At 39.8% G+C, this 24,532-nt stretch overlaps 1 protein-coding gene across 3 annotated transcripts in view; it reads left to right on the top strand.

The window, feature by feature from the left end:
* Positions 1–24,532, top strand: part of Nsun6 (NOP2/Sun RNA methyltransferase 6) — a 50,253-nt gene that overhangs the window by 12,663 nt on the left and 13,058 nt on the right. For all 3 annotated transcript variants that reach the window (XR_011365600.1, XR_011365599.1, XM_069990468.1), the window contains 2 exons: positions 6,728–6,847; positions 10,925–11,069. Coding sequence is in view for 1 of the 3 variants with exons in the window: in XM_069990468.1 (XP_069846569.1) it covers positions 6,728–6,847; positions 10,925–11,069 (265 nt within the window). In the remaining 2 variants the exon portion in view is untranslated. The remainder of the gene's footprint in view (positions 1–6,727; positions 6,848–10,924; positions 11,070–24,532) is intronic.

Below are 24,532 nucleotides of genomic sequence, written 5' to 3'. Positions count from 1 at the left end.
ATTACAAATGCTATCACTACTGCAGCATTTTATGTTCTGTTTTAAACTATATTCTTTTATGTCTGTCCAGAGGTGATTTAGTACATATTAAAATTACTGCTTTCCACTTCAGAATGTCAATCCCTAAATAATAATTTTAATAATTATATATAGGTATATATATATATATATAATAATAACAATGATAATAAATGTTCCATTTGTAATGTTGAGTAAGATTCAGATGGTTTTACTACCATCAGATTTTTTTCAGGTGGTTACTGTGTTTTAGTAAGTATTTACTTGCCTTTGTTAGTTTGTTATGTAACTTCATATTTGTTAGATCATTTGATTTTTTTTTTAAAATAATTTGCTGCTTTAGTGATACCATTATTCCCAGTTTAAGATGAAGTTACTAAAGACTAGATCTGTTCAAGTTCTTGGCTAAATTCACACTAATGCTCAATGGAGTCTGAACACAAACCCAAGCCTGGATGGATGTGCTGCTTCTCATCCTGGAAATGAACCAAAAGCTGTTTTACAAATCCAAACATTTCTGGGTGAACAAACAGAAAATGATTGTTTATTACCATCTAATTGCACATTAGTGATGAAGTAGACACAAGGATATACAACTGAAAATATAATAGAGCTGTGTAAGCCACCCCCACCCACTTCTAGCCTTAAAACCAGCTTAGTGGTAGCAATGACTTTATAAAATATAAATTGTGAAATGTCTCATGATTCATAATGTCCACATTACCCTTAGAGTCATATTATTTATCACTATTAATGAGACTTCTTTCTTTCCCTTCCTTCCTTTCTCTTTTCCTTCCCTCCCTCCTTTCTTTCCTTCTTTCCCCCCTCCCATCTCCCCCTTTCTCTTTATTGGCCCTGGCACTTAACTCAAGGCCTGCATACTGTCCTTTAGCTTTTGTTCTCAAAACTAGCTCTCTACCACTCAAGCCATAACTCCACTTCCAGCTTTTTGGTAGGTAATTGGAGACCAGAGTCTCATGGACTTCCCTCCCTCCTTCCTTTCTCCTTTCCTTCCTTTCCTCCCCCTGCCCCTTTCACTCTGTTTGCTGGTCCTTGCACTTGAACTAAGGGTCTGGGTGCTGTCCCTGAGCTTTTGTGCTCAAGACTAGCTCTCTACCACTTAAGCCACAGCTCCACTTCAAGCTTTTTGGTAGTTGAGGATCAGAGTCTCATGGGCTTTCCTGCTGGAGCTGGCTTCAAGCTGTGATCCTCAGCTCTCAGCCCCCTGAGTAATCAGGATTACAGGTGCCCAGCAGGAACATGAGACTTTAAAAAGCTTTTGTAGAGTTTAACCCATCATTTAGTGGAAGCTGTTTTATGTAGTATGTATTGATGACCACTGATTGGCCAATAAGACATTAAAAATGATAATGTAGTAGCAGCTAATATTAAATGAATGACTTATTCCATAGTTTTATTTAGGATTTCATATTTTTCTTATAGATTCCCAGTTTCAAAATAAAGAAATGGAGGCTTAGTAACATAAAATGCATAGCATATAATAGATATGCAATAATTTTCCAGTTATTGAATGATTTGCTTACTGTGTCAATTGAAATCAGCAAAACCAAAATTTGAACTCAGCTCTTTGACTTCAAGTCTGTGTTCTTAACCCTATACCAAGTCTGATCGTGCCCAATCTTGTCCCTTTGCTTTTAAGTGTCAGCATCTTTTATAGAAGCTAAGGAGCATAGCTATGACATCATCTCCATTATGGTTTCAGGTTTAATTTGATATAATGTAAGAGATACATAAGTTGCATGCTGGTGGTTCACACCTGTAATCTTAGCTACTCAGGAGGCAGAGTGAGATCTAAGGTGGAGGATTCAAAGCCAGCCTAAGCAGGAAAGTCCATGAGACCCATATCTCTAATTGACCACCAAAAAACTGAAGTGGATCTGTGGCTCAAAGTGGTAGAGTGCTAGCTTTGAGCAAAATAGCTCAAGTATAGCATCCAGGCCCTCAGTTCAAGCCCCAGGACTGCCCCCCCCCCAAAAAAAAAAAAAGAGACAGAGACAGAGGCCTTTCATGTACCTATACAGAGACTCCTATTTCTCAGAAATTTTGTAGTTTCTTCACACCAGTAATTGGCCACTCTGGAGTAAGACGGTATGCATCAAATCACTCAGAGAACATTAAAGAATCTCTAGGGAATATTAAAGATTTCTTAAATAACGTTTTTTATTTGAGAATGATTTTAGAATTAGAGTTGAGTTTTAGAATTACAGGTTCTGAATAATAATATGAGTTCCCGTATGGCCTTTATTTCCCTACAGTGAAATCTTATAGTGTGATGAAACATTTGTCAATATTTAGAAACTAATTCTAGCTACTTGGAGGCTGAGGTGGGAGTATCACTTGATCCCTTAAGTTGAAGGCCAGCCTAGGTAACATACTGATACCTCATCTTATAAAAACTATAATGTCAGCCTGGCACATTTATTCATAACATTAGTATTTTACATATGCAGTATATAGACACTCAGATGTTGTGTATGTCACATTATACTTTACAAATTTTATTCAGACTTCAAAAGTTTTTTCTTCATGCCCTTTTTCTTCCAGAATCTAATCTAGAATCCCACACTGCATTTAATCCTTATGTCCCTTATTTTGCTCTGGCTTTGATAGTGATTCTTTTCTTTCCTTGTTTGTAAAGACCACCACGTTTTTAAAACATAAGGTATTTTGTAGAGTATCCCTCACCTGGACCTTGTCTGATGTTCTCATAGTTAGCTCGACATTTCTGATTTTAGTTGAAGATACACAGATGAAATGCCTTTATGTTTACTTGCAAATTGTGCTTCAGTAGGTGTGGGGTGGGTATAAGGTATCTATTTTTCATTTGTATATTTTGGACTTCACAAGAGTATTGTTACTTATAATCGTGTTTCAAAACTACCACATAGGAAATGTCAGACTTTAGGATTTCTTTTCCCTAAGAACATAAGGAATATGTTTTTTTGTGTTATATGTTAGGCACTGTGGTAAGTAATTTTCAAGTATTATGAAATCCAATCTTGTTTATTTAGCTCAGTTCTTTATAGTGAATTCTCACTGTCTATAATTAACTTCAATTTCTTCCCATCTTGCCTGAGTAAGACTCTTCTTATTTTATCTTCAATTGTATAATATAAAGTTATCCTATTTTGGAAAGTAACATTTTCTCTGATGTGCTTCCACTGTTGCTGTTAGCCAAATGTCTTTTTTTATTGCCTTGTTACATAAGAAACTTACCAGAATCTTTATATTGTATTACATTTGCCATTCTCTCATCAGGAGTTACTGATGCTTATGCTTTTGGTGTGGTACAGACATGTAAGCCTGAGGGAATTATATCTATAGTCACACAAGATCCATGTGTCCTCATTGATGATGTTCATTTGCTCAATCTTTTTTTTTCTTATTGTGACAGTACTGGGGTCTGTTTAAGACACCCTCTCAGTTTTGTTTTTTGTTTTTTTGTTTGGTGGGCCGTGGGGCTTCAACTCGGCCTGGGCAGTGTCCCTCAGTTCTTTAGCTCAAGGTAAATCAAGGCAAGAGCTCTACCTACCACTTGAGCCACAGCACCACTTCCAGCTTTTTCTGCTTATAAGGTGCTGAAGAATTAAACTCAGGGCCTCATGCATGTGAGGCAAGCACTCTACCACAGAACCACCTTCCCAGCCCCCTTCCCAGTTCTTCTTTACATTGGTTATTCTCAAGATAGCCCCCCTAAAGTTTGATCCTCCAATGTTTGTTCTTTGCTTTGTTGCTTGGATGACTAGGATGTGCCACCACACCCAGTCATCAGTTGAGATAGTCTCACAAACTTAGGTACCCAAGTTGGTCTTGAGCTACCCTATTGCTAGGATTATAGGCTTAAGCCACTGTGTCTGACTCATTTTGATCACCTTACAGAGATGTTTTATTTTTTCCACAAAATGTATAATTATGCTTTTTCCTCTATGTCGCCAGTAATCTGTAGGAGATACTTTAAAAATTATCAAAATACTCTGCTCATTAAAATTTCCTCTGAGCTTTAGCATCTGTTGGTGATCTTTGCCTGAGGTAGTCATTATTGTTTAAAATTTAAAAAATCCTCCTTTTCCAGTGTGAGCAGGAAGCTGAGAGACTCATCTCCAATTAAGCACCAAAAAAGAAAACTGGAAGTAGAGTTATGACTCAAGTAGTAGAGCACTAGCCTTGAGCTAAAAAGCTTAGGGTCAGTGCCCAGACACTGAGTTCAAGCTCCAGGACTGGTACTTCCACCCTCCCCCCCCCCCAAAAAAAAAGCTCCCTGTTCTCAACATTTCTCACTCAACATTTTAATATAAAATCCTTCTTTTCCTCTCTGTTTATTAACAATTCAGACTCAAAAATTTGTTCTTAGTCGAATTTATTGCTGTATTATTTTTTTGCCAGTCCTGGGGCTTGAACTCAGTGTGTGGGTGTTGTCCCTGAAGCTTCTTTTGCTTAAGTTTAGCACTATACCACTTGAGTTGCAGTGCCACTTCTGGCTTTTTTGTTTATGTAGTACTGAGGAATTGAAGCCAGGGCTTTATAATGCTAGGCAAGCACTCTACCCCTAAGCCACCTTCCCAGCCCTCATTGCTGTATTATTTTAATGCTAACATTATCCTAAATTTGACCTTCTAGGAGTCTATTTTCAATTTCAGTTTTTCTGTTTATGTAGGGTGGTGGTGCTCAATAAGGAACCCAGGGCTCATACAGCCCAGCCCCTCCATGTTTGTTTCAGTCTGGATTGTATGGATCAATATTATGTATAACTGTAACAACAATCTTGGAAAGTTTGTTAGAGTGAAAATTCATTAATACAGTTGAGTTGACACTAAGATTTTTATATCTTCTAAGAAGTTTCCAAAAGATTTGAATCCCTATGATAGGAGTAGCATACTTGAGTTACAAATCTTTTTATTATAATACTTTATATTCTATATGATAGAAGTGCTAATTTATGTAAATGTGTATTGTGTAAATTTCCTTAGATCGTTACTGTATTAAATGTGTAGGTAGGCTGCCTTATTCATTAGAGATTTCTGCTCTATTATCTATAGTCTGTTCACTTAAAAATGCCAACAAGTTGAATGCTTTTACTTAGTGGGTTATTAGTGATGGACTGAATCTAAGGTACCTGATGGGCTGTGAGAGTATTGATTCCAGTCAAGCCTCGAAGAAAGATCTTATTTCTCCAACAGCTTGATGGATTTATTTCCTCTTACAAATAAGGAAACTAGGGTTGCTAATCTAACTGGTTTTGAGAACTAGATCTTCCCTCTCTCCAAGCCACATAAACTTACATAGCTTTAAGATGAGTCTAGAGACCTGTTTGTTTTTTCATGTAACTGTCCTAATAACTGTTGTCTTGAACCAGCATATAAGATAATATTCTTTATTAGATGTATAATTGGAAGAGATATTTTCCCAGTCTGTGGGCTGTCTTTTTTATTTAGTTACTATGTCCTTTGTTATACAGAAACTTTTTAGTTTGATGTATCCTTTCTGACAAGGGCCTAATATCCAAAATATACAAGGAGCTTATGAAACTAACCCCTACCCCCCAAAAAAACAGTCAATAAATGTTCAAAGGAGTTAGAGACTTTTTAGAAGAAGAGCACAATGACAAACAAAACAAAAACCACATGAGGAAATGCTCAACATCCCTGGTCATAAAGGAAACACAAATCTAACCAACATTGAGAGTCCATCTCACCCCAGTAAGATTGGCCAGCATTGACAATTTGAACATTAATGCTGGTGAGGATATGGGGAGAAAAGAACACTATTACACTATGCTAGGAATGTACAACCATGCTGAAAGGTAGTAAACTAGTACTAGTTTCTCAAAAAAACACATAGATCTAGCCTGTTGTCCAGCCGTACTACGTCTAGGCATCTACATTACAAGTTAGGATACAGTTAAGACACTAGCATATCCATGTTCATTGCTATACCATTCACGATAGCCAAGTATGAAAACAGCCCAGATGTCCTATAATGGATGAGTGGATCAAGAAAATGGTGCTACCACATATAGAATGTGGTTTTATTCATCCATTAGAAAGAATAAGATGTCATTTGCCAGGAAAAGGATAGATCTAGAACAAATCATGTTAAATGAAGTAAGCCAGGCACAGAGTGAGAGAAGGCATGTTTTCTCTCATGTGGAAGCTATATTTAAAATACAGCTGGGCAAGATAACATGTATGGGGCTCTCTATGCATTTACACTCTGACTAAAGGAGGGTATACTTGGGGGAAGAACCCAAAGGCACAACTCTGACGAACGTTTGTGTATGTGTGTGTGTGTTTATAAAAAACTGAGTCCAGGAGGCTTTGAATTTGACACTTTCTGTCTCAGCCTTCTGAGTGCAGAGATGACAGCTGTGTGCCACCACAGCTAATTTCCAAGGCTATTTTACGGGGCTGGGAAGGTGGCTCAGTGGTAGAGCGCTTGCCTTGCATGCCTGAGGCCCTGGGTTCGATTCCTCAGCACCACATAAGCAAAAAGAAAAAAGCCAAAGTGGCGCTGTGGCTCAAGTGGTAGAGCGCTAGCCTTGAGCTGAAGAGCTGAGGGACAGCGCCTAGGCCCAGAGTTCAGGCCCCACGACTGGCCCCCCCCCCCCAAAAAAAAAGGCTATTTTACATTCTCATTCTAAAATAAAAATGATTTAAAATTATTAATAATTTTTGAGGTGATTTTCTTACAGAATTTGCCATCTGCTGTAGTAACTCATGTCCTGAATCCTCAACCTGGAGAGAAGATCCTAGATATGTGTGCAGCACCTGGAGGCAAAACAACTCATATTGCGTCACTAATGCATGATCAGGTGAGGCTCTAAACATGTAGCATATTTCATTGGTTAGGATGGAACATAGACATTCATCATCCAATTTACATCAATTCTAGGGGCTGGGAAGGTGGCTCAGTGATAGAGTGCTTGCCTTGCTTGCCTGAGGCCCTGGGTTCGATTCCTCAGCACCACATAAGCAAAAAGAAAAAAGCCAGAAATGGTGCTGTGGCTCAAGTGGTAGAGTACTAGCCTTGAACTGAAGAGCTGAGGGACAGCGCCCAAGCCCAGAGTTCAGTCCCACGACTGGACCCAAAAGAAAAAAAAAAAAACAATTTACATCAATTCTATCTAAAATGAAGATGATTTGTGTCAGCTGCTAGGGTAGGTTCAGTAGACAGTTACTTGTGAAGACTGCCATACAGAACTATTTACTTGCAAAGCTAACTGCAAAACACTTAAGAGCTTTTCCTGTTCTTTATTATTCAAATTTTTACTTGGTACTATAAAACTACAAAGTAATCTGACAATACATTAGCACTGTTGAAATAAACATATAATGCAATGTAATATGTATGTGTAGAATGTGTATGAACATCTTTAGGATTATATAAACCTTATGATCCTGCTTTATTGTCACAAAATAATGGAGCAACCTGACTCTATATAACTTTAGCATATGTAGCTAGGTATATATGCAAAGGTGTTTTCTGTTTTTAGAAATTTTTTTTTTTTTTTTTTTGTCGGTCGTGGGGCTTGAACTCTGGGCCTGGGCTCTGTCCCTCAGCTCTTCAGCTCAAGGCGAGCGCTCTACCACTTGAGCTACAGCGCCACTTCCGGTTTTCTGGTGGTTGATTGGAGATAGGAGTCTCATAGTCTTTCCTGCCCGGGCTGGCTTTGAACCTCGATCCTCAGATCTCAGCCTCCTGAGTAACTAGGATTATAGGCATGAGCCACCAGCGCCTGGCTTGTTTTTAGAAATTTTTAAGTTAAAAAAAATAAACGAGCTAGGCAGTGGTGGTTCACCTGTAAGCCTAGCTACTCAGGAGGCTGAGATCTAAGAATTGTGGTTGGAAGCCAGCCAAGGGCAGGGAAGTCTTAACAGACTTCCAATAAACTACTCCCAAAAAGTCAAAAGTAGAACTGGGGCTAAAGGGCTAGAGCGCTAGCCTTGAGCATTGAGAGGCTCAGGGTCAGGGCCCCGAGTTCTAGCCTCAGGATTGGCAAAAAAATAAAATAAAATTGTGTCCGTACCAGGGCTTGAATTAGTAGGAGCCAGTATATTTTGCTAGGCTTTTTCCATTTCACTCACAGCTGGCACTCTACCACTTGTGTTACACCTACAACTGGAGCTATGCCTCCAGTCTGGCATTTTTGTGCCCCAGCTTGTTTCAAATTGTAATCCTCAGTTCTCAGCCTCTTGAGCAGCTAGAATTTCAGGCATGAGTCATCACCTCCCAACTAAAATATTTTCTTTTATTATAGGTAGGCATTATCAAAAGTTATTCAAGGCACTATTCAGAAGTCATTGTAGCTTTGTAATTACTCTTCAACTAAAGAATAACAATATTTAAATCCTAGTGAAAGTAGATCTATTAAGAGGAGAAATTCATAGTGCCAGGAGCAATGAGGATAATTTTTAGAACACATCTTTGTGTAGGTGAGATAGGCTAGGAATTACTGCTCAAGTGGCTTCTGGTAGTGGGTGGAGATTTTTATGAGTAGATCCATTTTTGATCAATATGATAATTGTAATACTTTAAAAGGACTTATATTTTTGAAAAATAGAAATACAGTATAAATTGTGTTATTATCCAGATTCCTGCTGAAAACTTCACACTAAACATTATTAACCCTATAGTAATTTATGAAATATTCAGTGTTCTAAACAGAGATGATAAAAAATGTATATGCATAAAAATAGGTGGTGGTATTTTTTGTTGTTGTTGTTTTGTTCACATTACTGAGGTTTGAACTCATGCCTTGGTGTTTATTTGGCTAGTGTTCTGTCTCTGAGCTATACCTCCAGCCATATTTCTGCTGGTTAATTGAAAAAAAATGAGTGTTGAGAATTATTTTGCCTGGTCTGTTGGCCTCAAATGTTGATTCTCTGGATAATCAGCCTCCTGAGCAGCTAGGATTAAAGTTGTGAGAACCTCTGGTACTTGACTTAAATATTTTAAGGTGGTGGGGTTGAATGCAAGACCTTGCACATGGTAAGCCGGGGACCTGTATTGAGTCACATGTCTTTATTTGCTGTAGTAAAAAAGGTCTTTCTGAAGAGAGTCTGAATATTACCAGTATAGCCCTTTATACTTTGTTTTGTAATGCTATAAAAGAAATGCAAGACTCAGGTGCAAACAGCTTTATTAGGCTCAGGGGTTTGTGGCATTCACTTAATTTCTATTAGCCTGGCTCATGTATCTGGTCACCTGCAGTTAGTAGGATGGTTCTGGAAAGTTTGAGTGGTCTTACTCAATGGGTTTGAATGGTTTTCAGTTATTTAAAGTGACCTTAGCTGAGACAGCTAGGATGTGCTGCCTTTCTCTTTTCTCCATAGGTCCTGAGTTAAACCCAGAAAAGTCAGTCATTGATGAATAGTAATGGCAGAAAGGAAAAACAAGCAAATCACCAAGTATTCAAGTGATTTTAATGTCTTTGTGGTAAATTTACTGTCATCCTGATGGCAACAAGTGCAGTGAGCCTTAGTCTGCATGGCAGTGTGAAGGAAGTGTGCATGCAGTGAAGAACGATCCACAGGGATCTTTTTCTGGCATTAAATATCACCATGATATTATATGAATTTTATATGAGTAAATTGAAAATATCAAAATGATCAGTTTTACAAATAATGTTCACTTCCATCTAAAGATACTTTAGTTATAGAATAGAATTAGTGCTCTTGCAGAGATGATTAGGTCACATCAGATTGGTGATTTTTTTTTTTTTTTCTGGTTTTAGGGCTTGAACTCAAGATCTGTGTGCTGTCCCTGGGCTTTTTTTTTTTTTTTTTTTTTTTTTTTTTTTGTCGGTCATGGGGCTTGAACTCCGGGCCTGGGCGTTGTCCCTCAGCTCTTCAGCTCAAGGCGAGCGCTCTACCACTTGAGCTACAGCGCCACTTCCGGTTTTCTGGTGGTTTATTGGAGATAGGAGTCTCACGGTCTCTTCTGCCCGGGCTGGCTTTGAACCGCGATCCTCAGATCTCAGCCTCCTGAGTAGCTAGGATTACAGGCGTGAGCCACCAGCGCCCGGCTCCCTGGGCTTTTTTTGCTCAAGGCTCTACGAGATTAGCCACAGCTCTACTTCTGGCTTTTTGGTGATTAATTGGAGATAATAATCTCATAGACTTTTCTGCCAAGGCTGCCTTTGAACCACAGTCCTCAGATCTCAGACTCATGGGTAGCTAGCATTACAGGTATAAGCCACCAGTTCCTGGCTCAAATAGGTGATTCTTAATGTTTACCTTCAATGGATGCTTTTAAATTCCTTGAGAAGATTGAGAACTCTTATTTTCAGTTTTCATTAGTGTTGGCTAAAATTAAGGAGCTACCACTACAAAGGTTCTTCATAGAATACGACTGTGAATATCTTGCAGAGAGTGAACCATGCGGAGGGAGGAAGGTGGAAAGAGAGGGTGATTGCGGAGATGAAGATAAATGAACTACATTATGTTTATATAGAATAGAATAATGAAAATAGAATAATGAAACCCATTAATATTGTTAAAAAATATGAAGAGTAATGGAACCAATTAAAATTGTTTAAAAAAAAAGGTGGGGGGAGGAATGAGAAAATGACAGGAGGCCAGTATTTTCAAAGTACTTCTAACCTTTTTGTACAGTTAATATATGCTAGTAAACATAGCTAGCTGTAAGATTAATTGACAAGAGTGTGCATTTTTTATGAAAGATTCAAGTATTTGGCTTAAATTGAATTTTTGTTTGTTTGGTTGTCTTTGTAGTGCTGTACGCTCCTAGACAACAAAATACACATATGTTTATTAAATTTAGCTTTAGAAGTAGGACTAGGAGGAAAGTAGAGATTCTAATTTTTAAGGTTTTTTTTTTTTTAGTTGTTTGTGACTGTTTTGGATTTATACTTTCTTTTTCTTTTTAGGGAGAAGTAATAGCCCTGGATAAAATATCCAATAAAGTAGAAAAAATAAAACAGAATGCTTTATTGTTAGGACTGAATTCCATCAAGGCATTTTGTTTTGATGGAACAAAGGCACTTAAACTTGATATGACTGAAGATCCATCAGGTGAGTTAAATTTTGTTTTTTTGTTTTTTTATTTTTTATTGTAAAGATACTATACAGCGGGTTATAGTTACATGAGTAAGGTAATGAGTACATTTCCTATTGAGCATTGTTACCCCCTCCATTGTTTTCCCCCTACCATCCCTTCCTTCCCTACCTTCCCGGAGGTTTTTTTTTTTTTTTTATTGTGATTAAGTGATTACATAATTTCCCGAATTTCACAGTATTGTGGAATAATGATGCTCATTTAAAGTCACAAGTTCATTCTAACTTTCCTGGAGCAAATTGTCTATCACAGTCTATAACATATAATGGTGTACACATATACACCATACATATGATCAGCAGCATGGGGATATTTAGTAGTGGTTCGACCAGATGAGTGGGAGTTCTTTGTTTCTTGAGTCCTGTTAGTTTTGTCGTATCACCTAACATTTTGGATTTAGCATCCACTTATCAGGGAGACCATGTACCGTTTGTCTCTTTGCTCTTGGCTTACCTCGCTCAACATGATTCCTTCTAGCTCCATCTACTTCCCTGCAAATGCCATTATTTTGTCATTTCTAAAGGCTGCATAATATTCCATTGTGTATAGATACCACAATTTTTGGATCCATTCATCTGTGGTGGGGCATCTGGGTTGTTTCCATATCCTAGCTATTGTGAACAGTGCTGCAATAAACATGTAGGTGCATGTGTCCTTGTATATTGGTTCCTGTTGTTCAGGGTAGATGCCTAGAAGTGGTATGACTGGGTCATAAGGGAGGTCAATCTTTAGCTTTCTAAGAACCCTCCAGACTGCTTTCCAAAGTGGTTGTATAAGTGTACATTCCCACCAGCAGTGTAATAGGCTTCCTCTTTCTCCACATCCCCTCCAGCATATGTCGTTGGCTGATTTGTGGATGTGGGACATTCTGACTGGGGTAAGGTGGTATCTCAGGATTGTCTTCATTTGCATTTCCTTCACCACCAGGGATAGTGAACATTTCCTCATGTGTTTCTTTGCCATTTTTATTTCTTCATTTGAGAAGTCCCTCTTTAGTTCCCTTGCCCATTTAGTAATTGGTTTGTTAGGTTTGGGAGGGATTAGTTTCTTGAGTTCCCTGTATATACAGGATGTTAACCCCTTGTCTGATATATTGCTGGTAAATATTTTTTTCCCAATTAGTTGGTTGTCTTTCTAGCTTGGTTGCGATAGCTTTATCTGTGCAGAAGCTTTTTATTTTAAGGTAGTCCCATTTGTCGAGTCTCTCTCCAATTTGTTGTGACCCTGGGACTCTGTTCAGGAAGTTCCTTCCTGTGCCTATTAGTTCAAGTGTCTCTCCTACTCTGTCCTGCAGTAGTTTCAGAGATTCAGGTTTAATGTTAAGGTCTTTAATCCATTTTGAGTTGATGTTGGTGCATGGTGATAGGCTGGGGTCCACTTTTAGTTTTCTGCATGTGGCTGCCCAGTTTTCCCAGCACCAGCGGTTGAAGAGGCTGTGTTTCTTCCATTGTATGTCTTTGGCTCCTTCATCGAATATCAGCTGGCTGTAGGCCTGTGGATTTATTTCTGGATCTTCTATTCTGTTCCATTGGTCTTCAGGTCTGTTTTTGTGCCAGTACCATGCTGTCTTTGTTATTATAGCTCTGTAGTAGAGTTTGAAGTTCGGCATGGATAGCCCTCCCATATTGTCTTTATCCCCTAGAATTGTTTTGGCTATTCTAGGTCTTTTGTTGTTCCATATGAATTTTTGGACTGTTTTCTGTATTTCAGTGATGTACACCATTGGGATTTTAATAGGAATTGCATTGAATTTGTATATTAATTTTGGAAGTATTACCATCTTTACTATATTAAGTCGGCCTATCCAAGAGCATTGGAGGTCTTTCCATTTCCTAGTGTCTTCTGCAATTTCTTTCTTTAACTTTTTATATTTTCATTAACTAGTTCTTTTACAGCTTTGGTTAGGTTAATTCCTAAATATTCTATTTTTTGGGAGGTTATTGTGAATGGGGTTGCTCCCTTTATTTCCCTCTCTTCTTGTACATTGTCAGTGTACAGGAAGGCAACTGATTTTTGTGGGTTTATTTTGTATCCTGCTACTTTGCCGAAGTGATTTATGATTTCTAAGAGTTTGGGGATGGAGTTTTTGGGATCATGAAGGTATAGTACCATATTGTCTGCAAAAAGGGATAGTTTAACTTCTTTCCCTATGCGAATCCCTTTAATGTCTTTTTCTTGCCTTATTGCCCTGGCTAAGGGTTCCAGGACTATATTGAAGAGGAGTGGAGACAGTGGGCATCCTTGCCTTGTTCCTGATTTTAGGAGAATTGGTTGTAGCTTTTCCCCATTAAGTATAATATTGGCTATTGGTCTGTCATAAATGGCTTTTATTGTTTTTAGAAATGTTCCTTCTATTCCTATTTTCTCCAAAGCTTTTAGCATGAATGAATGTTGAATTTTATCAAAGGCCTTTTCTGCATCTGTGGCGATAATCATGTGATTCTTGACCTTGGCTCTGTTGATGTGTTGGATTACATTTATTGATTTACGTATGTTAAACCATCCCTGCATCTCTGGGATGAAGCCTACCTGGTCATAGTGTATGATTTTTTTTATGTGTTTCTGGATTCTGTTAGCTAGAATCTTGTTAAGGATCTTTGCATCTGTGTTCACCAAGGTAATTCTCCTTTTTGGTTGGGTCTGCCTGGTTTGGGGATGAGTGTGATACTGGCTTTGTAGAATGAGTTTGGGATAGCTCCCTCCTTCTCTGTTTCTCTGAAGAGCTTGAGGATTATGGGTATTAGTTCTTCTTTAAAGGTTTTATAGAATTCTGCTGTGAATCCATCTGGTCCTGGGCTTTTTTTTGTTGGAAGACTTTTGATAGCTTCCTGTATCTCGTTGTAGGATATTGGCTTATTTAATTGGTTTTCTTGGATACGTGTTGTGATTTTTCCTGTGGCATCCCTAATCCTGTTAATATGGGTTTCCTCTCTTCTTTTTTTAATTAATCTTGCCAACGGGCCATCAATTTTGTTTATTTTTTCAAAGAACCAGCTTTTTGTTTGGTTTATTTTGGCTATAATTTTCTAATTTTCATTATTGGTTAATCTCTGCTCTTAATTTGGTTATCTGGCTTCGTGTAGTAACTTTAGGTTCCATTTTTTCTTGTTTTTCTAGCTGTTTTAATTGCAACATGAGATTATTTACTTGGTTGGTCTCCATTCTCTTGATGTGGGCACTGAGGACAATAAATTTGCCCCTCAGGACTGCTTTTGCTGTGTCCCACAATTTCTTCGTGAGGTGTTTTCATTTTTATTGAATTGTAGGAAATGTTTTATTTCTTCTCTGATCTCTTCTGTTACACAGGCATTGCTAAGGAATGTGCTGTTCAATTTCCATGTATTAGAGAAATTTCTGCGGTATGCTTTGCTATTGAGAACTAGCTTGATTCCACTGTGGTCAGCTAGGATACAGGGGATTATGTCGATCCCTTTGTATTTGCTTAAGTTCCTTGCATGAACTATGATATGGTCTATTCTGGAGAAAGTTCCATGAGCTGCTGAGAAGAATGTGTACTGTGTTGTTTTAGGGTGAAATACTCGGTAGATGTCAGTTAATTCCGCTTGAAGTATGGCCTCACTTAATTCGGTAGCTTCTTTGCCAGTCCTCTGGTTGGTAGACCTGTCCTTTGGTGAAAGTGGTCTGTTAAAGTCTCCTAGTATTATCGTATTGGGATCTATTTTATTCTGTAGGTTTGAGAGCATTTGTTTAACATATCTGGGTGCACCAATATTTGGGGCATATAAGTTGATGATGGTAATATCCTCCTCTTGGATTGTTCCCTGTAATAATATGTAGTGTCCGTCCTTGTCTTTCTGTACTGATTTTAATGAGAAGTTTATTCTGTCAGATATCAGGATAGCTACACCTGCTTTCTTACCGGGGGCATTTGATTGGTAGATCCTTTTCCAACCCTTTACTCTGAATTTGTTGGTATGTTTGGCTGAGAGGTTGGGTCTCCTGAAGGCAACAGATGGATGGGTCTTGTTTTCTGATCCAGTCTGCAGTTCGTTTTCTTTTAATTGGTGAATTAAGCCCATTAATATTAAGAGAAAGTATAGAGAGATGCATTGTTGTCCCTGTCATTCCGTTTTCCTAAGTTTTTCTTCTTTCCTTTCCTCCTGTGCTTGCTCAGTTAGACTTTGAGTAATGCCTGTCTGGGGCAGGTCCCAGTTCCTGGTTGCTTTCTTCAGGTTGTGTCCCCCCTCTTAGAATTCTTTGTAATGCTGGATTAATATTTATGTATTCATTTCGTTTTTCTTTGCTATTAAAAATTTTCAGTTCTCCATCGAATGTGAATGCTAGCTTTGCCAGGTATATCAGTCTGGGTTGGTAGTTATTGGCTCTCAGGGCTCGTATGGTACTTTCCCAGGCCTTTCTTGCGTTCATTGTTTGTGTGGAGAGATCTGCAGTGATTCTAATTTTTTTCCCATTGTAGTATAGCTCCTTCTTCATTTTTGCTGCATGCAAGATTGTTTCCTTATTATTCAGATCTATCATTTTTACTATAATGTGTCTAGAAGTGTTTCTCCTGGGATCTTGCTTGTTGGGTGTTCTATATGCTTCTGTTATGTAGGTAAGATGTTCTTTTTTTGAGGTGGGGAAAATTTTCACCGATTATCTTGTTGAATAGGTGTTGCATTCCCTTGCTCTGAAATTCCTCACCTTCGTCCACCCCAATTACACGAAGGTTAAATTTCTTGGCATTATCTGCTTGTTCTTGAATTTCCCTTTGGCTTAATTTAAGTGATTTTTCCATATCTGTCACTTTTTGGTCCAGTTGGTGTATTCTGTCTTCTGTATCTGACACTCTACCTTCCATTTCATTCACTCTGTTGACCATGGCTTCTATTGTGGTTTGCATGGAGGAAATGGATTCCTTTATGGATTCGATGTTGGTTCTCAAAGTACTGATCTCACCTCTGAATGAGGTGAGATCAGTATATATTACCTCTAATTTGGCATTTATCTCACTTCTTACTGAGGTTTGTGCAGCTTCTATTTTTGCATGCATCTCTTGTTTGATATCCTGTATCTCTTTTGATAGTTCATCCTTGTGCTCTTTCAATTTCTGATCTATTTCTCGCTTTATTTCTTGAGTCATTGCCTCCAGCAACCCTTGGATGTAGCCTTTGTCTTCCATTCCTGCTTTGCTCCCACTGGGGCTCTCCCCTGTGTGGCTGCTGGCTATTGAGGATAGCTTGCTATCCTGGGTGGTGGTAAACCTTGTAATTTTTCTCTGTGATTTTCGCATGGGGGTTCAGGAGACTAATCTTCAATTTTGTTTTGGAATGTCTGTCTTTGCTTGGTTGCTGATTCTGTATTGGTAGAGAGAGTCTGTGCCTGATCTAGGTTCTGTTGGGAGCCTACCTCCAGCTGCTGGTCTGACCTACTTAGGATTCTTGGCTCTCTGCTGTAGATCACTGGCAATTCCCGCCTTTGGAAGGGTTGAGCAGCCTAGACTGCTCGTGTTTGCTCCTACGGGTGCTCTTGGCAAGATCAGATGCTCTGGATGCACTCTCCCAGATGCTGGAGTCTGCTATGGGCTCCTGATGTTTTTTTGTTTGTTTGTTTTGGGCTGGTTGTGGGCTTGAACTCTAGGTTTGGGTGTTGTCCCTCAGCTCTTCAGCTCAAGGCTGGCACCCTACCATTTGAGCCACAGCACCACCTCTGACCCTATTTGCTTTTGTGATGCTGAGGAATCACATCCAGGGCCTCATGCATCCAAGACTATCACTCTACTGCCGAGCCACCTTACCAGCCTGAGCTCCTGCCTACTATCAGGTGCTGGCGGCCTGTGTTGCCCAATTTCCATCCTAGAGTATATGGGTGGGGTTTTGGTGGGGTTTGGGCTTCTCTTGTCCTGAGCCTCCAGGTCTTTTGTTGTCACAGGCGTGCTTCCCAGGGGGTGCAGTTCACTGTTTTTCTCCCCTCTGCTGAGGCGTACGCTCAGCTTTTGACTTCAGTTGGAAGGAGTTGGTTGTGTTGTTCAGACGCTGGATCCCCAGGCATGGTTCCGGCCCCTGCCTGGAGCATGCCGGTTGGGCCTGTGCTGCTGTGTATACCACCTAGGTTATGCAGCCTGGGGTACACAGTTCAAATTTCTTCTACTGTTGGTTGTCTTGACCCAGGGGCGCTGTTCCTGGCTTGGGCGTTTAAGCTCACTTCCAGGGGCGCTCTTGCTCTAGCCTGGCCAGCGGAGTGTGCTCCACGGGCTGGTGGAGCTCTTGAACAGTTCCCAGTTTTAGTGGGTCCTGTGGTCCGGGTGTTGGGGTAGGGAGTCTGGGTCAGGGTCTGGGGATTCCCTCCAGCTCTGGTCTCCCTTGAGGGATACACTGTCCCCTGTAGGATACTCACCCTGGAGCTAGTTGTTTCTGTGTGGTGTAGGTCGTCAGTTGCTGTTGCAATCTGAGTTCAGTTGGGGTGGTTACTGGCTGGGCTGGGCTGGGCGGTGGTGGCTCTGTGTGATTCTTTTCTGTCTCTGCCTCTGTCGAAGGTGTCGGGTCCACAGTGTCCCCGCTCAGGCGGCTTCTGCACGAGTTATCTGCAGGCAGCCCCCTGTGCCTCTGGGACCCAGGCAGCCCCGCCCGGTCATCGCAATCGGGCGGGTCTGGTGCCTCAGGCGGCTTCTGTGCGGGTGATCTGCAGGCAGCCCCCTGTGTCTCTGGGACCCCGGCGACCCTGCCGGGTCGTAGCGCTCTGCAGGTCTGACACCAGTACCTCAGGCGGCTTCTGTGCGGGTGGTCTGCAGGTGTCTCTGGGACCCCAGCAGCCCTCACCCGGTCATCACAATCGGCGGGTCTGACACTAGTGCCTCAGGCGCCTTCTGCGTGGGTGATCTGCAGGCAGCTCCCTTTGTTGTGCTGCTGGTGCTGGGCGACTTTGGCGGGATGGAGCCTCTCTGCTTGGGTGGAGAGTGAGGGGTGGAGGTCGGATCTTCTTGGAGACTCCCGGCTGGTAGGTTTCTCTGTTTGTGGTGATCAGAGGGTCTGCAAACCAGTACCTCAAGCAGCTTCTTTGTGGGTGATCTGCAGGCAGCCCCCTGTGTCTCTGGGACTCCGGCAGCCCCCGCTGGGCCGGCTGGCCTTGGCTTGGCATGGTGCCAAGTGAAGGTTGGGGGAGGGGTCTTTTCTCTGTTCTGAAATTCTTCTTTTCTCTCTTTCTTTTTTGTTATTTTCCACCTCCTGTTTTTCTCTGAGTGTTCGTCTTTTTGTTGTTGTCGATCTCTTGGGGAGATTAAGCGTTGGAACTCGAACTCTCTTTTTAGTTGGGGAGAGCTGTGGCGTTTCCCTGCTGCCCTGTTGCCATCTTGGTCTAAATTTTGTTTTGTTTTATTTTTAATTGAAAAGTTAATAGCACATATTCATGTGGAATGTTTTGGTTTAAATATACATGTAGACTGATCAACACAAGCTAATTAACATCCGCCATTTGTTTTGTGTGATAAAACATTTGAATTTACATTCAGTAATTTTGAAACATAACGTACATCATTACTAACTTCATTCATCTGTGTAATAGATCTCAAACACTTCACACTTTTTGTCTAGCTGACTGTATATATATTTCTTTTTTCTTTTTTTTTGTCTGTCATGGGGCTTGAACTCTGGGCTTGGGTGCTGTCCCTGCGCTCTTCCGCTTGAGCCACAGGGCCACTTTTGGTTTTCTAGTGGTTTATTGGAGTTAAGAGTCTCACGGACTTTCTTGCCCGGGCTGACTTTGAACCTCGATCCTCAAATCTCATCCTCCTGAGTAGCTAGGATTACAGGCATGAGCCATTGGCGCCCAGCTTATATTTCTTTTAGTAGTACTTGGATTTGAACTTGGGGGCTTGTGGTTGGTAGGCAGGTGCTCTACCAGTTGAGCCATGCCTTCACCCATTTTTAATACTGGTTGTTTTGGAGATAGTGTCTCATTTCCAGCCTAAGCATGTGCCTGGATTGTCATCTTCTTCGCTGAGATGACAGATCACTGTACCCACTTTCTTCCATTGAAATGGAGTCTCATGGACTTTTCTTTCCAGTTTAGTCTGGAGCTCAGTCATCCTGATCTCAGCCTCCCATGTAGCTAGGATAACAGTTGAGTGCCATGGCATTCAATTTCTTTCATTGAGGTGGAGACTCAAAAGCATCTGCCTGGGCTGGCTGGCCTCAGACCATGAGGGTCCTGTCTCATCCTCTCAAGTACTAGGAGTGCAGCTGGCATTCAACCTGAAATTTCTTTTTGAACAATATCTCCAGTTGCTTCTTTCCCTTCCATACCTCCTCTCTGGTAACCACTATTATAATTGGTTAGATTCTAAATATAAGTGATATGAAATATTGGTCTTTTTTGGCTCTTGGCTTATTTCACTTAGTATAAGGTCTTTCAAGTTCACTCATGCATTTGCAAGTAACATGTTTCTTTTTGTTTTAAAGCTGACCAACATTTTGTTTTATTGATGGCCGATGGATACATGATTCTGTAACATGTCTATAGTGAGTAGTGTAATGAACATGAGAGTGCGCAATCTCTTCAACATATCAATTATACTTCCTTTGCAAATATCCACACTAGTGAAATTGCTGAATCCCCTTGTGATAGTTTCATTCTTTGTTGAAAAGCTCTACCATTTTCCATAACCTCTATCCTAATGTACATTATTACCAAGAGCATTCCTTTTCAATGCTCTCATTAAGTTTTCTTTTGGTGTTTTGATAATAGCCATCCTAACAGGTATCAGGTTTTATGTCCTAGGTTTTTTTTTGTTGTTTTTTTTTGGTAGTCCTGGGGCTTGAACTCAGGGCTTGGGCACTGACGCTGAACTTTGGCACTTTACCACATGAGCCACAGCACCATTTCTGGCTTTTCTGTTTATGTGACACTGAGAAATCAAACCCAGTACTTCATGCATGCTAGGCAAGTTCTTTACCATTAAGCCACATACCCAGCCCTATGTCCTATCATTGCTTTGAGTTTCCGAATAACTAATGATGTAAAGCCTTTTTTCTCACCATGTACCTGCTGGCCATTCCTTCTTTTGAAAAAGTGCTAGTTCAAGCCCTTTGGGCATGTTTTAATTTGTTTTCTTACCATTGATTTGTTTGAGCTCCTATGTTTTTAGATATTAATCCTCATGAGATGTATGGCTTGTGAATATTGTCTTCCTTTGTGTAATTTTCTTTTCTCTTTGTTTCCTGGGCTTTTCAAAAGCTTTTTAGTTTGTTATAATCACATTTATCTATTTTTGCTTTTGTTGCTTATACTTTTAGAGTGATATGTAAAAAATAATATCCCAAGCCAATGTTTTAAACTTCTCTCCTCTTGTTGGATTTAAAATTTTTGAGCTCTTTAATCCATTTTGAGTTTACTTTTGTATATGGTGTGAAATATGGATGATATTTCATTTTCTATATATGGATATTCAGTTTATCTAGTGCTATTTATTGGATACACTGTCCTTTCCCCATTGTTCATTCTTGACACCTTTTTGAAAATCACTTATATTTAAGAGAATGGATTTTTTTTTTTGGTTGGTCCTGGGTCTTGAACTCTGGGCCTGGGTGCTATCCCTGAGCTCTTCAGCTCAAGGCTCGTACTCTACCACTTGAGCCAGAGTGCCACTTCCGGTTTTCTGAGTGGTTTACTGGAGATAAGAGTTTCTTGGATGTATCTGCCTGAGCTGGCTTTGAACCTGGATCCTCAGATCTCAGCCTCCTGGGTAGCTAGGATTACAGGCATGAGCCACCAGTACTCAGCTGTGAATGGATTTGTTTTTGGACTCCTTTCTGTTCCATTGGTCAAGTTGTCTGCTTTTATGCCAATATCATGTTTTGATTAGTAGCTTTGTAATATATTTTGAAATATGTGATGCTCCAGCTTTATTATTCTTGCATAAGGTAGATTTTGGCTATTTATTGATTTCTGTGTTCTATAATAACTTTAGGATTTTTTTTCCTATTTTTACATTGAGAGACAGGTATGGTGGTACAGTCTTGTAATCCCTGCACTTGGGAGACAGAGGCAGGGGGATTGGCTATATTAACAAGGCTCTGTCTCAAAAAAATTGGAAGTGTTTTTCTGTTGTTTTATTTTTGTGCTGGTCCTGGTGCTTGAACTCAGGGCCTGACCTCTCCTTGAGCTTTGTTGCTCAAGGCTAGCACTCTACTACTTGAGCCACAGCTCTACTTTCAGCTTTTTGGTGGTTAATAAGAGTCATAAAATTTCCTTCCTGAGCTGCCTTTGAGCCATGATTCTCAGATCGTCAGCCTCCTGAGTGGGATTTATGGGCATAAACCACAGGTGCCCAACTTGGAAAATGTTTTTAATATATGAAAACATTATTGAATGTTGCACATTGACTTTATATCCTGTAGCTGTCTTTGTTTTATCAGTCTAATAGTTTTTTGGTGGTGCCTTGTCGGTTTTTCAGATATAAGATTATGTCATTAGCAAACAGTTAATTTTACTTCTTTTCCTGCTAGGTGCAGTTTACTTCTTTTTGTTGCCTACTTATTCCATCTATAATTTTACCCTCTTGTAAGGAAATGCTGAGTGGGCATCATTGTTTTGCTATTGATCTCAGAGAAAAAAACATAACTTTTCATTGCCTTTATTGTATTAAGGTATATTCTTTACCTAATTTGTTGAGTTTTTAGTAATGAAAGGATATTGACTTTTTTCTAATGCTTTTTTCTTACAAGTTTGCTACGTTCTATGTGTAATTTCAGTAGCTAAATCTTGATGATTTGACCCCCTTTAATATTATATAACCTCTCTTTTTTTATAGTTTCTCTGGCTAAAAGGCAGTTTTATTTAATATATGTGTAATCCCTTGCTTTCTTTTGGTTTTCATTTGCATGGAATATTTCCTTAAAGGTGAAGGAGTGTTTGAAGGCAGCATAGTTGGGTATTTTTGACTATTCTATTACAGATCTTTGCTTTTGCTGTCTTTTGGTGCTTGAATTATTCACTTATTTTAATGTCTGTTAGTGTGCAAGATAGTACTCCTGTCTTTGTAATCAGGTGTCTGTCTCTAGTGGTGGACATTTACTGTTTTTAAAATCTCTTTTCGATTTTGGTTATCATTGAGCTTGCACAAACATTTAACAACACGTTTAAGCTGTTAGATAAACTGCATTAAAAACTCAAGATCTCCTCCTCTTGGTTTGTTTGTATTGGCATAGTTTTTGTCTTATATGTCATTTAGCTAAATATGGTAACTACTATTACCAATAGTATTGTCATTTAACCTTCAAATTGAAGGTGCTATTTCCACACCATTATTATATATAATAGTAGAACATTTTGTATCTGACTATGTACATACATTTATTGATGGGCCTTATGCTTGTATGTTTTTGTGTTACTTAGCATATTTTTTCCCCTTCCTGAAAACTCCTTTTTGTAAGGAGGAAACCTGCTACACGGTTCTGGCAGAAAAGATTTTATGGGGGGGGGGGGGCAGAGCAAACTGCTGGCCTGAAAGAGATGGAGGCCCATGGAGACAGAGGGAAAGGAAATGAGTAAGAGGAAGGGGGGGAGGAGAGAGTAAGAGAGAAAGGAGGGAGGGGGAAAGAGAAAGAGAGAGGAAGGGAGGGAGGCAGGGACTCCCATTGAGCTGGATTGTATAGGAAAAGGCTGGAGGCAGGACCCCAGCAGATGTAGAAGTGATCTCAGAGTCTGCGGGAACCTCTCATTGTCTGAGGAAGGCGTGACCAGGGTGGTTCAGGAAATGACCTCAGCTGAAGTGGAAATGACCTGAGAGTCTGGGGTCCTTTGCTATCTTACAGTCAGGTGATTACTGGTTTCTGGCCAGTGAAGAGGAAGGGGCTGTTCTCCTGGCAGACCTAACACTTTTATTTAGCATTCTTTTTTTTTTTTTTGGTCTGGTCGTGGGGCCTGAACTCTGGGTCCTGGGCGCTGTCCCTCAGCTCTTCAGCTCAAGGCTAGCGCTCTACCACTTGAGCCACAGTGCCACTTCTGGCTTTTTTCTTTTTGCTTATGTGGTGCTGAGGAATCGAACCCATGGCCTCATGCATGCAAGGCAAGCGCTCTACCACTGAGCCACCTTCCCAGCCCCATTTTTAGCATTCTTATAAAGTATCTCTGGTCGGTTATAAGCTGTCAGCTTTATGCTTTATTTTTTGTTGTTCAGCCTTTGATTATATCATCAGTCTTTTCTGGAAGATAAGGTTCCAGGGGAAGGGGAGAAGCCTGTTAGCCTTCTTGGAGCCAGGGTTATGTGATACGATTCTTTTCTCTAGTTCAGAATGCTCTGTCTTTTATTTTTGCTATTATGTCTTTGGGTTGAATCTAACACTTAAAGATTTTTAATGTTGTACCTGAATGTTTTTTTTCCTAGATTTGGGATGTTTTATTTTTATTATTATCATTATTATCATAGCTGTTGTTGTTATTGCCAATCCTGGGGCTTGAACTCAGAGCCTGGGCACTGACCTTGAACTTGTTTTGCTCAAGAGTAGTGCTTTACCATTTAAGCCACAGCTCCATTTCCAGCTCTTTTGGTAATTTATTGGAGAGAAGAGTCAGGGACTTTTCTTCCCAGGCTGATTTTGAACCTGGCTAAGATCTCAGCCTCCTAAGTAGCTAGGATTACACATATGAACCACCAGCACCTAGCTGTATCATTATATTTAAATTTTATTTTGTGGTATTTTTTTCTCTTTTCCTTCTTGAAGTTTTAAAATTGGAAAATGTAGTCCTTTGAAGTTTTCCCATATGTCCTGTAAACTTCCTTGGTTCCTCTTCTTTTTTTTTTCCTTTCTCTAACTGTATAGCCTTTGTTTCTCTTTCTTTTTTCCTTTCTTTCTTTTTCTTTTTTCCTTCCTTCCTTCCTTCATTCTTTCTTTGTTGTTGTTTTGTTGGGGGGTTTTATATTGCTCAGACTAGTTTTCAATTCCTGGAACTCAGAGAGCTGAGCATGCATAAGCCTCTCCAGCGCATGTACCCATGACCACCACACCTGCCAACTGTACATTTCCAATAATTGTTTGAGGCCAAATATTCAGTCTTTTGCTTGAAAGGTGACATGCTATAATTTTTCTTTCTTTTTTTCATGTCCAAAATTTCTACTGAAACCAAAAGAAAATCATTATTTTCCTTGTTTCATTAAATTGTTTCTCTAATTCTCTTTTAATTCACTGAATTTCCTTAAAACAATTTAAATTCTTTGCCAGGCAGTTCATACATCTTCATTTCTTAAGGGCAGGTTATAATGGCTTATTTTTGTTTCTTTGTGCCATGTTTCTCTAGTTTTTCTTTTTTAAAATTGTGCTGGACCTGGGGTCTTGAACTTAGGGCCTGGGCAGTGGCCCTCAGCTTTTGTGTATAAGGCTAGTGGCTCTACCACTTGAGCCACAGATGAGTTGGAGTTCAGAATCTCATAGACTTTGCTGTCCTGGCTGGCTTTGAACCATAA

This window comes from Dipodomys merriami, unplaced genomic scaffold, assembly GCF_024711535.1.
Source record: "Dipodomys merriami isolate MVZ:Mamm:240054 unplaced genomic scaffold, mDipMer1.0.p SCAF_4, whole genome shotgun sequence".
Classification (NCBI taxonomy): domain Eukaryota; kingdom Metazoa; phylum Chordata; class Mammalia; order Rodentia; family Heteromyidae; genus Dipodomys; species Dipodomys merriami.
Note: the sequence above shows the minus strand (reverse complement) of the source record. Positions and strands in the feature narration are given on the sequence as shown.